This window comes from Oncorhynchus mykiss, chromosome 23, assembly GCF_013265735.2.
Source record: "Oncorhynchus mykiss isolate Arlee chromosome 23, USDA_OmykA_1.1, whole genome shotgun sequence".
NCBI classification, from domain to species: domain Eukaryota; kingdom Metazoa; phylum Chordata; class Actinopteri; order Salmoniformes; family Salmonidae; genus Oncorhynchus; species Oncorhynchus mykiss.
The window spans coordinates 51,744,652-51,761,641 of NC_048587.1; the positions used below are offsets into that span (position 1 = coordinate 51,744,652).

At 41.9% G+C, this 16,990-nt stretch overlaps 1 protein-coding gene across 2 annotated transcripts in view; it reads left to right on the forward strand.

The window, feature by feature from the left end:
- LOC110502954 (cdc42 effector protein 4) overlaps window positions 1-16,302 on the forward strand; it is a 35,124-nt gene extending 18,822 nt beyond the window's left edge. For both annotated transcript variants that reach the window (XM_036960766.1, XM_021581301.2), the window contains exon 2: window positions 13,487-16,302. In XM_036960766.1, the coding sequence (XP_036816661.1) occupies window positions 13,697-14,731 (1,035 nt within the window). In that variant the 5' untranslated portion in view covers window positions 13,487-13,696 and the 3' untranslated portion in view covers window positions 14,732-16,302. The remainder of the gene's footprint in view (window positions 1-13,486) is intronic.
- Window positions 16,303-16,990: the final 688 nt, after the last annotated feature.

Here is a 16,990-nt window from a genome sequence, read left to right on the forward strand (position 1 = left end):
TTTTGTAATTCGTTCCAGTAACTGGCAGCAGAGAACTGGAAGGAAAGGCGGCCAAATGAGGTTTTGGCTTTGGGGATGATCGTTGAGATATACCTGCTGGAACGTGTGCTACGGGTTGGTGTTATCGTGACCAGTGAACTGAGATAAGGCAGAGTTTTACCTAGCATAGACTTATAGATGACCTGGAGCCAGTGGGTCTGGCGACAAATATGTAGCGAGGGCCAGCCAACTAGAGCATACAGGTCGCAGTGGTGGGTGGTATAAGGTGATTTTGTAACAAAACAGATGGCACTGTGATAGACTGCATCCAATTTGCTGAGTAGAGTATTGGAAGCTATTTTGTAGATGACATAGCCGAAGTCGAGGATCGGTAGAGCTGTTGGCCGGGTTTGGAGCAGAGCTGTTGGCCGGGGTTGGAGCAGCCAGGAGAAGGCATGTCTAGCCGTTGAGAAATGCTTATTGACATTTTTGATTATCATGGATTTATCAGTGGTAACCGTGTTTCCTAGCCTCAGTGCAGTGGGCAGCTGCGAGGAGGTGCTCTTGTTCTCCATGGACTTTACAGTGTCCCACATTTTTGGGAGTTAGAGCTATAGGATGCCAATTTCCTGACTGACTGCGTGTATTGGTTCCTGACTTCCCTGAACAGTTGCGTATCGCGGGGACTATTCGATGCCATTGCAGTCCGCCACAGGATGTTTTTTTGCTCGTCAAGGGCAGTCAGGTCTGGAGTGAACCAAGGGCTTTATCTGTTCTTAATTTTGCATTTTTTGAACGGGGCATGCTTATCTTTGATGGTGAGGAAATTACTTTTAAAGAATAACCAGGCATCCGTGACGCCTGCTCGCAGAAGTTTTTTAGGGAGCGTTTGACAGTGATGAGGGGTGGTCGCTTGACCGCGGACCCATAGCGGATACAGGCAATGAGGCTGAGATCCTGATTGAAAACAGTGGGGGTGTATTTGAAGGGCAAGTTGGTCAGATAATGTCTATGAGAGTGCCCATGTTAATAGATTTAGGGTTGTACCTGGTGGGTTCCTTGATGATTTGTGTGAGATTGAGGGCATCTAGCGTAGATTGTAGGACTACTGGGGTGTTAAGCATATCCCAGTTTAGGTCACCTAACAGAACGAAATTCTGAAGCTAGATGGGGGGCAATCAATTCACAAATGGTGTCCAGGGCACAGCTGGGAGCGGAGGGAGGTCGATAGCAGGCGGCAACAGTGAGAGATTTATTTCTGGAGAGGTTATTTTTTTTTAAATTAGAAGTTCAAACTGTTTGGGTATAGACCTGGAAAGTATGACAGAACTTAGCAGGCTATCTCTGTGGTTGATTGCAACTCCTCCCCCTTCGGCAGTTCTATCTTGACGGAAAATGTTGTAGTTGGGTATGGAAATCTCAGAATTTTTGGTGGCCTTCCTAAGCCAGGATTCAGACACGGCAAAGACATCAGGGTTGGCGGAGTGTGCTGAAGCAGTGAGTAAAACAAACTTAGGGAGGAGGCTTCTGATGTTGACATGCATGAAACCAAGGCTTTTTCGATCACAGAAGTCAACAAATGAGGGTGCCTGGGGACACGCAAGGCCTGGGTTTACCTCCACATCACCCGAGGAGGACTATGATGAGGGTACGGCTAAAGGCTATCAAAACTGGTTGCCTAGAGTGTTGGGGACAAAGAACAAAAGGAGCATATTTCTGGGTGTGGTAGAATAGATTCAGGGCATAATGTGCAGAGAGGGGTATGGTGGAGTGCGGGTACAGTGGAGGTAAGCCCAGGCACTGAGTGATGATAAGAGAGGTTGTATCTCTGGATAAGCTGGTTATAATGGGTGAGGTCACCGCATGTGTGGGACAAAGGAGGTATCAGAGGTATGAGTGGAACTAGGGGCTCCATTGTAAACTAAAACAATGATAACTAACCTAAACAACAGTATAGGCATATTGACATATGAGAGAGACATATAGCGAGGCATAAAGTAATCACAGGTGTTGATTTGGAAATCTAGCTAAGACAACAACGGGTGAGACAACAACAGCTAATCAGCTAAAACAACAACAACAGAAGCCTGAAATGTGGCAAAAGGTCGCAAAGTTCAAGGGGGCCGAATACTTTCGCAAGGCACTGTATAATTGAACTAAAACGGATAAAATTGAAATATATGAAAAAAGACGAAAAATACAAAACTGCACGAGAGGACGAACAAAACACGTCTCCACTGCTACGCCATCTTTGAAAAAATGGATTAGTCTAGTTGTAGTGTTTCACTCTAGTAGTAAGAATACATGGTTATATCTTTTGGAATATAGAGAGACTTTTTTTTTAGTCACGTAGCCTTAAATATTTAGCCAAATCAACAGTAATGAACGCACGGGCTTGAGTCTACAAGCTTTAGGTGGGAAGTTTAGCAGGACTTAAGACTTCACAGTCGAATGGTCATCCTCCGGTAACCTGGTTCCTCCAGACCCTACCAGTACAATGAAGCACATGAACAGAACAAGGCACCGTCCACATGTGATAATAACTTAGACATGGTATATTACATTATGCATGTTAACAGAATTACAGTGTTAGCCCATGAAGCAGACCCCCATAGTCCCTGTGCCCAAGAACACAAAGGTAAGCTGCCTAAATGACTATCGGCCCGTAGCACACGTCTGTAGCCATGAAGTGCTTTGAAAGGCTGGTCATGGCTCACATGAACACCATCATCCCAGAAACCCTAGACCCAATCCAATTTGCATACCGCTCCAACAGATCCACAGATGACACAATCTCTAAGGAACATCTACGTCAGAATGCTATTCATAGGCTCAGTTTTCAAAACCATAGTGCCCTCAAAGCTCATCACTAAGCTAAGAACCCTGGGACTAATCACCTCCCTCTGCAACTAGATCCTGGACTTCCTGACGTGCCGCCCCAGTTGGTAAGGGTAGGCAACAACACATCTGCCACACTAATCCTCAACATGGGGGACCCTCAGGGGTGCGTGCTTAGTCCCCTCCTGTACTCCCTGTTCATGACTGCGTGGCCAAGCACAACTCCAACACCATCATTAAGTTTGCCAACAACAAAACGGTGGTAGGCCTGATCACCGACAACGATGAGACAGCTTATAGGGAGGTGGTCAGACACCTGGCAGTGTGGTGCCAGGCCAACAACCTCTCCCTCAATGTGATCAAGACAAAGGAAATGATCGTGGACTACAGGAAAGAGGGCCTGGCATGCCCCTATTCTCATTGACAGGGCTGTAGTGGAGCAGGTTGAGAGCCTCAAGTTCCTTGGTGTCCACATCACCAGCAAACTATCATGGTCCAAACACACCAAGACAGTCGTGAAGAGGCGACGATAATGCCCAATCCCCCTCAGGAGACTGAAAAGATTTGTCATAGGTCCTCAGCTCCTCAGAAAGTTATATTGCTGCACCATCGAGAACATGCCGACTGGTTGCATCACTGCCTGGTATGGCAAATGCTCGGCCTCCGGCCGCAAGGCTCTACAGAGGGTAGTGCGTATGGCCCAGTTCATCACCGGGGCCAAGCCTCCTGTCATCCAGGACCTCTATACCAGACGGTGTCAGAGGAAGGCCCTGAAAATGGTCAAAGACTCCAGCCACCCTAGTCATAGACTGTTTTCTCTGCTACCGCACGGCAAGCGGTACCGGAGCGCCAAGTCTAGGTCTAAAAGGCTTCTCAACAGCTTCTACCCCCAAGCCATAAGACTGCTGAACAGCTATTCAAATGGCTACCCGGACAATTTGCACTGCCCCCCCCCCCTTTTTTTTGCTGTTTATTATGCATAGTCAATTTACCCCACCATTTTCTACATCTACATTACCTGGACTAACCTCAATTACCTGGACTAACGTGTTCCCCTGCACGTTGACTCTGTACCGGTACGCCCTGTATAAAGCCTCGTTATTGTCATTTTGTTGCTATTTTACTTTTTTGTAAAAAAAAAAAGTTTATTTTCTTAGATTATTCTTAACTGCATTGTTGGTTAAGGGCTTGTAAGTAAGCATTTCACGGTAAGGTCTATAATTTTATTCGGCGCATGTGACATACAATTTGATTTGAAATATTTGCACAAATGTCTGACACATTGGGAACATGTGGTATGAGTGATGGTTGTGGAACACTGAAAGGAAACTTGATTTTTGTGGTGATATACAGCTAGCAACTTATGGCGCAAGCATGTCAGCTGTTTATTTCTTTCTTATGATATTGTAAATATAAACTAAAATGTGACTATGCCCAGTTAGAATTGAATATCTAACTGGGCATACAGTATGTTAGTGACTCTGCAGTTGTGTAAGATCCACTAACTCTATTTACATTACACAACCAGTACCCTCCCTCCCTTCCGCCTAGTGAATAAGTAATGTTCTCTCTCTGTCTTTCCTTTGAAAAATTAAAAGGACCCCAAAATAAAACTAGCATGGTTTTGGACTGCAGTGTGTGCTTGTTTCTCTCCTAGGTAGTCTAGCTGTGAAAGGAAGGAGCGACTGAAGATTGACTTGACTTGGCTACATGGATGACATTTCCAAAACCTCTTATGTGTGTGCATACTCTGAGGAAGAGAGAGGTGTGAAGAGCGTAATATGTGTGGAACATAGTTGGAGGATTGTGGCTTGTGAACCAGGAGGATTAGCAGAGTAAGAGGTCGATGGAGATGTGCCTGATTCACAGTACAGGGACACGCCTAGTTGTACTGGGCTGGCCACGTTACCAGAGCTGGCACCTGGCATAAGCAGTCACTGAGGGACCGAGCCCACTAAGAATACCGACCAGACACGCAGGGCCCTGACCTCCATCAGATATCATTAACATGGCTTAAGTCATGGCAAAATTAGTAGAATTGCAGGAAATTCACTTTAAAACATGTGTTTTTCTCTCCGCCATCAAGGCTGGGGGGCACTAAAATGTTTTGCCCACCAAGTCTCTCTTGGGTCCTGCAAAAGCCTAGAGCCGACCCTGCACGTTATGCATCCACGACAGTTCCTTGGAACCATGCTATGAGGACAAAATATCCTCTCTGTCGGTGCCCTGGGGCTGAGGGCGAAATAAGATGCTGTTAATCATTCATAGACCTTACTGCCAGTTGGATCTGGTGTCATGATGCTTTGAGTGCTTAAAGTTTGTTACATAAAGACACCATCGCTGGCTGGGCTAATGCTTTGGCATGATGCTCAGATTCAAAACACAGATTTGAAGAAGGGCAAAATAGAGCGCACATCCTATTACTTCTCTCATTTAAGTAGTTGCTGAAATTAATTTGGAGACCATATTTGAAGTTAAACACAGATTTGTGATGTCATGTGTGTTTCTTTAAGTCTGGAGTGTAGCTGTGGAATGCTAGCTAGCATGGGCTGCCTGGCCTTCTTGACTAGTCCAGCTGTGAGCAGCATTTGAAAGATCACTTTGATATAATCCAGCCCCCAGCGGTGTTCTTAGAACCACTGTGTATTTGTGTGTAGAACACTATATTATGGGCCATACAGCTGGGCTCAGTGGAATCCCCAGTGACTACTCAAACCCATGCATGACGTCCCAGGCAAAGAAACAAATGGCTTTCATTTTCACTAGTATTTTTCTTGCAGTCTAGTTAATGCTCAACGTAAACTGAAGGGCCGGGACGATACCAGTATCGTGCTATTCATTAGTGCCGCGACAAGGGGAAAAAAAATTTAAAGCAGCCCTTATGTTGGAAACAAACATAATTATGTTTATTTTTGATATTTATTTGTCAACCTATATCACACTATTTTACATACAGCAGGTTTTTAATGGCCAAAGAGTCGAGTCTGCTTCGTGTTTTCTTTTTTTACCATAGAAAAAATATCGTCCCGGCCCTAGTAAATTGCACAGCTTTTTTAAAACCTTTTATTTAACTAGGCAGTTAAGAACAAATTCTTATTTTCAATGACGGCATACAGATTTAGTGGCTTAAGTGCCACGTTCAGGGGCAGAACCTTTTTGCAACCTTTTGGTTACTAGTCCAACGCTCTAACCACTAGGCTGCCTGCCACCCCAATGAAGGGGCTACAAATAAGCAAGCAGTTTGGAAGGTTGTTTTGAATTGCTTGTGGATTGTGTATGTACTGTAGCTTCCAGGAAATGTGATTTATTATGTTGATTCAAATTAATGGGAATTTTTGTAGGGGTTGATCAATTATTTTTTTTAGGGCAAATCAATGTATTCAAAGTGGATTTTGATAACTTTAGACACCTTTTTAAAACTAAAATGCACTACAAATGTTAATTTCTTGCGGTGCAGGGAAATTCACAGCAACTAAAGTGATCAAATTAAGATCCTACATCTGTAACTAGTGACAACCTTTTACATCTGTAAAAGGTGGTCACTAGTTACCACAGCCACAAAGTCATAAACCCTGTCTATTTCTACAATTTCTCTTAAAGTTTGATTTTAAACCTAACCTTAACCACACTGCTAACCTTATGCCTAACCCTAAACTTAAATTAATTTTTGTTTTCATGAATTTTTACGATAGACAATTTTGACTGTGGCTATGGATAGTGGGATAGTTGTTATTAAAGGAGTACACACAGGTCTTTTTTCCTAAGTATGAATGTTTTCTAAGGATGCATCACATCCAATGTATGGTTTTCTAATGTATTCCATTCCCCCTCTAGTGTAGCAGTTGTGTTGTTTTCCCCTCTGAGCCCAATAGGCAGGGACTGAGACGTGTCCCATATGGCACTGGTTCTGGAGCCCCAGACGTTCCATGTATTTGTTCTGTTCCACAGCTAGCAGACCTAATTCAACTAATCATCACGTCTGTGTCTAGGTGAATCAGGTGTGCTAGTTCAAGGCTACAACACAATTGTTTGGGGGTCCCCAAAGAGAAGTTTAAGAACCACTGCCAAATGGCACCCTATTCTCTACATTATGCAATACTTTTGACAGCCCTATTTCTATGTATAACCCTATTTCTTTGTTAGCCCAGTTTGACAGCCCTCTTTCTATGTATTTGCCTTGTTTGTATGTATTAGCCCTGTTTGACAGCCCTCTTTCTATGTATTAGGGATCCCCATTACTCTTCCTGGGGTCTAACACATTAAGGCACTAACATTACATATAAAACAAAAGATAAAACAGTACATCATATAACATTTTTACACCACTACATATATACAATACAAATGTATAATACCACCATACAACAATATTACACCACTACATTTATATACAATACAACATACAACATTATTACACCACTACATTTATACACAATGCAACATTATTACACCACTACATTTATATACAATACAACATACAACATTATTACACCACTACATATATACAATACAACATGTATAATACCACCATACAACAATATTACACCACTACATATCCACAATACAACATGTATAATACCACCATACAACAATATTATTATATATTATCATATCTACAATACAAATGTATAATACCACCATACAACAATATTACACCACTACATATCTACAATACAACATGTATAATACCACCATACAACAATATTACACCACTACATATCTACAATACAAATGTATAATACCACCATACAACAACATTACACCACTACAATACAACATGTATAATACCACCATACAACACTATTACACCTCTACATATCTACAATACAACATGTATAATACCATCATACAACATTATTACACCACTACATTTATATACAATACAACATACAACAATATTACACCACTACATATCTACAATACAACGTATAATACCAGCATACAACAATATTACACCACTACATATATATATAATACAACATGTATAATACCACCATACAACAATATTACACCACTACATATATATAATACCACCATACAACAATATTACACCATTACATATATACAATACAACATGTATAATACCACCATACAACAATATTACACCACTACAATACAACATGTATAATACCACCATACAACAATATTACACCGCTACATATCTACAATACAACATGTATAATACCACCATACAACAATATTACACCACTACAATACAACATGTATAATACCACCATACAACAATATTACACCGCTACATATATACAATACAACATGTATAATACCACCATACAACAATATTACACCACTACATATCTACAATACAACATGTATAATACCACCATACAACATTACACCGCTACATATATACAATACAACATGTATAATACCACCATACAACAATATTACACCATTACATATCTACAATACAACATGTATAATACCACCATACAACAGTATTACACCACTACATATATACAATACAACATGTATAATACCACCATACAACAATATTACACCATTACATATCTACAATACAACATGTATAATACCACCATACAACAGTATTACACCACTACATATATACAATACAACATGTATAATACCACCATACAACAATATTACACCACTACATATCTACAATACAACATGTATAATACCATCATACAACACTATTACACCACTACCTATATACAATACAACATACAACAATATTACACCACTACATATCTACAATACAACGTATAATACCACCATACAACAATATTACACCACTACATATATACAATACAACATGTATAATACCACCATACAACAATATTACACCACTACAATACAACATGTATAATACCACCATACAACAATATTACACCGCTACATATCTACAATACAACATGTATAATACCACCATACAACAATATTACACCACTACAATACAACATGTATAATACCACCATACAACAATATTACACCGCTACCTATATACAATACAACATGTATAATACCACCATACAACAGTATTACACCACTACATATATACAATACAACATGTATAATACCACCATACAACAATATTACACCATTACATATATACAATACAACATGTATAATACCACCATACAACAATATTACACCACTACAATACAACATGTATAATACCACCATACAACAATATTACACCGCTACATATCTACAATACAACATGTATAATACCAGCATACAACAATATTACACCACTACAATACAACATGTATAATACCACCATACAACAATATTACACCACTACATATATACAATACAACATGTATAATACCACCATACAACAATATTACACCACTACATATATACAATACAACATGTATAATACCATCATACAACAATATTACACCACTACATATATACAATACAACATGTATAATACCACCATACAACAACAATATTACACCACTACATATCTACAGTACAACATGTATAATACCACAATATTATACCACTACATATCTACAATACAACATCTATAATACCACCATACAACAATATTACACCATTACATATATACAATACAACATTTATAATACCACCATACAACAACAATATTATACCACTACATATCTACAATACAACATGTATAATACCACCATACAACAATATTACACCACTACATATATACAATACAACATACAACATTATTACACCACTACATATATACAATACAACATGTATAATACCACCATACAACATTATTACACCACTACATATATACAATACAACATGTATAATACCATCATACAACAATATTACACCACTACATATATACAATACAACATGTATAATACCACCATACAACAATATTACACCACTACATATATATACAATACAACATGTATAATACCACCATACAACAATATTACACCACTACATATATATTATACCACCATGCAACAATATTACACCATTACATATATACAATACAACATGTATAATACCACCATACAACAATATTACACCACTACAATACAACATGTATAATACCACCATACAACAATATTACACCACTACATATCTACAATACAACATCTATAATACCACCATACAACAATATTACACCACTACATATCTACAATACAAATGTATAATACCACCATACAACAATATTACACCACTACATATATACAATACAACATGTATAATACCACCATACAACAATATTACACCACTACATATCTACAATAGAAAATGTATAATACCACCATACAACAATATTACAATGTATGTGTGTAGAGTGCATGTGTTTGTTCCTGTGTGTGTGTGTCTCTTCAGTCTCCACTCTTCCATAACGTGTATTTTTAATCTGTTTTTTAAATCTGATTCTACTGCTGCTTGTATCGGTTAGTTGCCTGACGTGGAATAGAGTTCCATGTAGTCATGGTTCTATGTAGTACTGTGCGCCTCCCATAGTCTGTTCTGGACTTGGATTGTGAAGAGACCCTTGGTGGCATATCTTGTGGGGTATGCATGGGTGTCTTTCCTGTGTGCTAGTTGTTTAAACAGATTGCTTGGTGCATTCAGCTTGTCAACACTTTTTACACAAACAAGTAGTGATGAAGTCAATATCTCTTCCACTTTGAGCCAGAAGAGATTGGCACGCATATTATTAATGTGTACATTTAAGGGCCAGCTGTGCAACAAAACTAGGGCCTGAAGGACCTGCCTTGTTGATTAGTGTTGTTAAAAAGGCAGAGTAGCACTTTATTATGGCCTTCACTGGAACTAAGGGGTTGAGCCTGAACAATGAAAAACAGCCCCAGACCATCTGCAAAACCCAGAGTCATCCATACAGTTGACCAGGGCAGCTCTCGCAGGGCAGACATTTGATGAACTGACTTGTTGGAAAGTTAGCATCCTATGACTGTGCCACGTTGAAAGTCACTGATCTTTTCAAGGCCATTCTACAGCCAATGTTTGTCTATGGAGATTGCATGGCAGTGTGCTCGATTTTATATACCTGTCAGCAACGGGTGTGGCTGAAATACCCAAAATCCACAAATTTGAAGGGGTGTCCACATACTTTTGTGTGTATATATAGTGTATTTCTGTAATTCATTTGTCATTATGGGGTTGTGTGTGTGTGTGTGTGTGTGTGTGTGAGGAGAGGCAGACGGGCTGGCATATAGAGGAGAGGCAGACGGGCTGGCATATGGAGGATTGTGGTCTCATGCATAGTGAGTTGTGTAATAATGTAATAGGTAGTGACGGATCACTCTGCAGTAAAGTAAGCTTGTCCTCCTTAAGGGACCTCCTTAGCCACAACAGCACAATGTGCGGTTGCACAATTGTGACCCTTGAAAGCGGTGATGGCTGAGCTCATTTACATGGTTGTTTTGGAGCAGTTAGCTCTTCATAATGGCTAGTGTTTTAGTTGTTGGTGAAAAGGTGAAGATGTAAATTCCATTATAAACTTTCTACTTCTCCAAACCCCTTGTTCAGTCATTCATGCTCAGTCTTATTCAATACAGTTGTCCTTGTGTTTGTCTGAAGGGGAATTCTTTGTTGAGGGTGCAAAACCTCTCCCCACACACTAACAATCCTTATGACTGAGGACAGATTTTCTGAAGGTACTGAATAAAGAGGTTAAACCACAGTAGGCAGACAAGAAGATCATTGAATTGTCCTTAGGGACGTTTTGTCCTTTGAAAGGAGAAGAACTGGGTTAACATATCATCTTTCAAAAACCCCTCTGTTCTCTCTGCTGATACAGTTGCCTTTTCAGTTGAATGGGCCTTTGTTGTCGGAGATGTAAATGTTTTCAAGGGTGACGTTGCTTTTTGCCTGAGGCCCCATTCATCCACAGGGTATGAATACACGAATACACATAGACTAAAGGGTGTGTCGTCGTGTGTGTGCACGCGTGCGCTGTGGTTTTAAAACATGAGAATGATTGGATGGCAGACTAGCAGCAACATTGAAACCCTTGTTGACGTCACCTAGGCCTACTCGTCCTTATTGCTGGCCTATCTGGGGACAGTAACTTTTATCCCATTAAAAGCTGCCAACTTTGCTACTGTCCACCCCAAACCATTATGTTTTGAGATCTTATTTCATTGCGGGGTCAATGGTGACACGAAGACAGATTGGCCTAGGTAAGCAGACACTCTTGAAACGACCCGTATCATCGGCTTCTGAAATGGCCCATATCATCAGGCTTATTGAGTCATAGGTCAAAATGCTGCCAGTTTGCAGATCAAAGTGTCTGCTGTGAAATCCAAAGCGTGTAAGCAGTAAATGATATCCTCATGGCAGGGCTGTAGACTTATCAGGGCCCCTGACTCTAATCACAACTTAAGTTCTGAACACAGTGATCAGTGTGTTGAGTGTTGCAATAATACAAGTGACCGGTGACACATGGACCGTATGTAGCTTAATGGGGTAGATCTAAGAAGGCTCTGATGGGCGTGAAATTCTTTAGGTCATTATTTACACACAAACCAGTACCTGCAGAAGAACGGCCGGGTGAAAAGAGTACAAGCTTCAAACGTCCCCTTGGCTTAAAGATGTCTGGAAATCGTGAGAGAGCGAAAAATCCGAGATCAAGCAGGAGAGACTCAGAGAGAGTTTCAATCTGCCAGTGACGGAAGGGTTGGAACAGAACGATAGTCAGTCAGTGACAGAAGGGTTGGAACAGCGATTGTCAGTCACTGACAGAAGGGTTAGAACAGAATGATTCAGTCAGTCAGTGACAAGGGTTGGAATAGAACGATACATTTAGTTATTGACAGTTGATGCTTCTGAGCTGTTGCTCTAAATTAATCCAAGCTGCAGAAGAAATGTATCGACTGTCAATAACTAACTGTATCATTCTGTTCCAACCATACTGTCTTCTTAGTTTTTTTTCATCTGCTCTTTATTCCTGGCAGCTGGAGCCCCCTCAAGCTCCCAGTATTTTATGACTGTAGGGTAATATAGGAGAGAGAGAGAGAGAGAGGCGCAGAGAGGGGGAGAGAGGCAGGCACGGGCCCAAATGGGAATTGCAGAGCTGCGGCAGTAGAACAGAGTACTGTATTGGAAGCAGGGACCCCAGATAACAGACGGCCGTCTCCTAAAAATTGAAAAGCCCAACTGATTAATATTCCGGCTGCCGCTTTTAAACAATATTTCAGCACTTATGGGAACTTGGAAGTTCTATTAAAGACACGTATTTGCATGAAAAATGTGTTCCGATGACTTGAAACGTGTGTTTCCCCTGTTTTTAAAAAGTACTTTTAGTTCAGGCAGAGAAAGGTTAGTGTTCCAGTTAAGTGAGAAAGAACTTAAGTCCCCCCACCCCCTCTACTTCATTCCAGAATACCTACCTTTTGTCCCCCTAGAGTTTGGAACCACTCAACTGGAGGTTTAATTTCAAAGCCCCGGCCTGGCAACAAAAGTTTCCACATTTGAGGCAGAGCGGCATAGAAGAAGAAAGTTGTCTTGATTCTGGCCGCAGACGCAGCCAGCAGCTATTGGAAATAGATTGTTTACTGTCATGTGTCATGTGCTTATTCTCTGAAGGAATAACATTACAAAGCTACTCTGTGTTATAGTTCATTTCCATGCCAACTTTGAGGATCTGAGTTGGTTTGCATGGTTCTTGCAATGTGATTTTAATGTGTCCTCTCTTCTGTTTTTCCCTTAGGTTGATTTGTGGATTATCTGGACCAGAACTCACCGTAGCTGTTTGAAGGACCACAATGGCTGGGTACTCTAGAGACCTGGTTCAAACCTTGCCTTGACAACACAGTTTACAATTAAATGTGAGAAAGACACAACCATCACATAACTCTCAGCACCAATCAGGTGTTTCTGGTCTTGTTGCGTATTAAATCAGACTTCATCAGACATCACCATGCCTATTCTCAAGCAGCTAACCTCGAACCAGTCCAAGCGTCGCTCCCGGGCCGACCTGACTGCGGAGATGATCAGCGCCCCTCTGGGGGACTTCAGACACACCATGCATGTGGGTCGTGGCGGGGACGCCTTCGGGGACACCTCTTTCCTAAGTACCCGGTCTGGGGAGCCCCCTAAAGAACAGGTTCCAGAGGTCCAGCAGAGCTCCCCTGGACACAAACCAGGCCTGCTGTCCCGAACCTTCAGGAGCAGCAAGCGCTCCCAGTCGGTGAACCGCGGTGACATGTACAAGAACAACTCGTTGGCGCCCCCCGGTGGCTCGCCAAACTTTGTGAAGAACGCCATCTCCCTGCCCTACCTCAATGACGAGGACGTGGTCAGGATGGGCGGTGGTCAGCAGATGCCCAAGAGCGTCTCCTCCAGCCCTCTGAAGAAGCTGCCCGAGGTCGATGGAATCAGCAAACCAGTCAACGGTGCCTCGGCCATGGCGATGCTGGATCTGGAGTTTGACGAGCGTAACTTTGGAGAACTGACTGACCTGCCCCCATCACATCATCGGGGTGGTGGGATGAAGCACGCGGAGTCCATCATGTCATTTCACATTGACCTGGGACCCTCCATGCTGGGGGACATCCTCAGCGTCATGGAAAAGAAGGGCTGGGAGGAAGACGACCTGGGGTACGAGGAGGGGAAGGGCAGTGAGGGCCGCGGGTCACCCCCCTTTAGCCCTCCCACCACGGAGGATGAGATCGAGGACCAGGTGGATCTACAGGCTCCAGTCAGGCCCCCACGCACCTATCCTCAGCCGAAGGTCATGGCCGACCCCCTCTACACCCCTCGCAGGAACTACCACAGCCACCTGGACAGCTGTTCCGTGTCCTCCTCCGGCTCTGCCGCTCTTGAGGAGAAACCACTCCACCACCTGCAGGAGGGGGACACGGACAGCGCCAAGTACAGCTCTCGGGGGGCTGGAGGGGAGGACGATAAAGACTTCTCCTTCATGGACGAGGATGATGATGAGATCAGGGTGTAAAACAGAACAGCGCTGTAATGTCACCACCACAGAACGTGGTTAATAAGGACACCAGAATGTGGTTTGTGAGGTCCCCGAAGGAGACAATTCTTTTTCATGAGTTTAATGCTATAATAAGTCTGGGAGGGGTTGGGAGCACGATAAAGACTGGAAAAATCCCCACATATGGATCTATCCTGAGAACTTCTATATGGGGACATCCTGTTCTGCTATACCTCCTGGATCAGGAATACCCATACACCATCTGTTATTTAGCCTTATTTACTCCTGTGTGTGTGTGTGTGTGTCCAACTGTTAATGGAAACGAAAATGCCTGTCCCATGAGTCCATTCCTCCAGCCCATTACAGAATTCCGTGTCGACCACTAACTCTCTCACACACACACACACACACACACACACACACACACACACACACACACACTGTAACTCTGAGACACCAGTTATTGGTTTGAGGGATTCTTTTTTGTAGAACTGTGATCTGTCATTATGATGATCTAATCCCACAGTTCCAATATGTCATTAAAGTGTGTTTCTCCTTATAAGGGGATCAACCCTTATATCCACTCATATTCAACATGAACCATATCCCACCCACGCCACCATTGTCTTTCCATTCAGAGGATTTCCCTTCATGGTTACCATAGCTACAGTCCTGTTTACAGTACTAGCATATTCCTTATTGCACATTATTAGGTAAGGGAAAACCAACCAGCGGTCATGACACTGATTGTCACATTCTTTTAAAGCGGACATATGGAGATTGACAGAGGTCACAGAGGTCGAAGCATGAACTGTTGATCACCCAGGTTTAGGTGTAATGCGTGGGGTGTAGAGTCATGTGAGGTCACGGCCTGAACTGTATATTTCCCATACTGCTTTGGAGAAAGGAAGTTAAATGTATCCCAGCATTCTTTGGGGCATTGACTGGATTGTATGTGTATGTGTGTGTTGAGTGAGGTGAGCTGCAGTTAAAATATTGGTTTTGTTAATGTTCAAAGGGTAAATAAAGGTGGCTTCTCCTATGTTTACTACATACAGAATTGATAAGTTGGTCTTCAGGTTCTTAATCAATGGCACAACTTGGTTGTTCATTATTCCAACCATTAGTCTGCTTTATTGTACTCTTCACTAGACATACTCTATACAGCCAACACACTCTGAAGTCCTAAATGATCAGTTAGCTTGTTTCGTTTGTTACCTAATAACTTCTTCTAATAAGGGGTCGATCATATTGTGCACTGTTTTAAGTCACCGTGTTGATTGGAGGAATTTAGTTAAAGGTTGGATTTTGGTGATCTTTAGTTGTTCTAAAGCCTAACAAACTAGCCTACTCAGTGAGCCAGCTTAAGCCTTAGCTTTGGAGTTGATTAGGCTAGGTTTGGGTTTGGCCGTGAGTCCATGGCACTTTAGCTTAGATCAATGGACTCAGTCATATATCCCCTGCAAGTACTGCCAAGGTGTAGCAACAGCTCACTCCCTAAAACACTAACTATTGTACACAACAAATCTTTGTTTTGTTTCCATGTAAATGTTTTAAATTAACTTGACTTATTATTAAAAGCAAAAAAATGAAAATTTTGAAAATAAATGGCCTTTTTGTAGAAGCTTTCATGACCAGTAGTGCTTTTATTGTACAAATGTTTAGAAACCAATGGAAACAAATACATAACTCACAGGAGCAGAGATGGTGGTTGTGAACAAGAGAAGTGACCGTAAAGTAGACTGTCATATCTATGTGGTCATCTCTTCCCCCGTACACACCCCAGGCTTGTAGGATCAAGAGAAAGAGAGGAGTTTGAAGGGAGGAGGGTATCAGTAATAGGTGAACACTAGTTATAAGTGACAATATTACTCTCCTCTCGCCATTCTGCTACGCAGACCTGGCTACTGTAGGAGCAGATTGAATCAGCACACCCTCTGGCTTCCCTCTCATTCATAAACATACTGTAGGAGCAGATTGAATCAGCACACCCTCTGGCTTCCCTCTCATTTATAAACATACTGTAGGAGCAGATTGAATCAGCGCACCCTCTGGCTTCCCTCTCATTCATAAACATACTGTAGGAGCAGATTGAATCAGCACACCCTCTGGCCTCCCTCTCATTCATAAACATACTGTAGGAGCAGATTGAATCAGCACACCCTCTGGCTTCCCCCCACCCTCTCATTCATAAACATACTGTAGGAGCAGATTGAATCAGCACACCCTATGGCTTCCCCCCACCCTCTCATTCATAAACATACTGTAGGAGCAGAT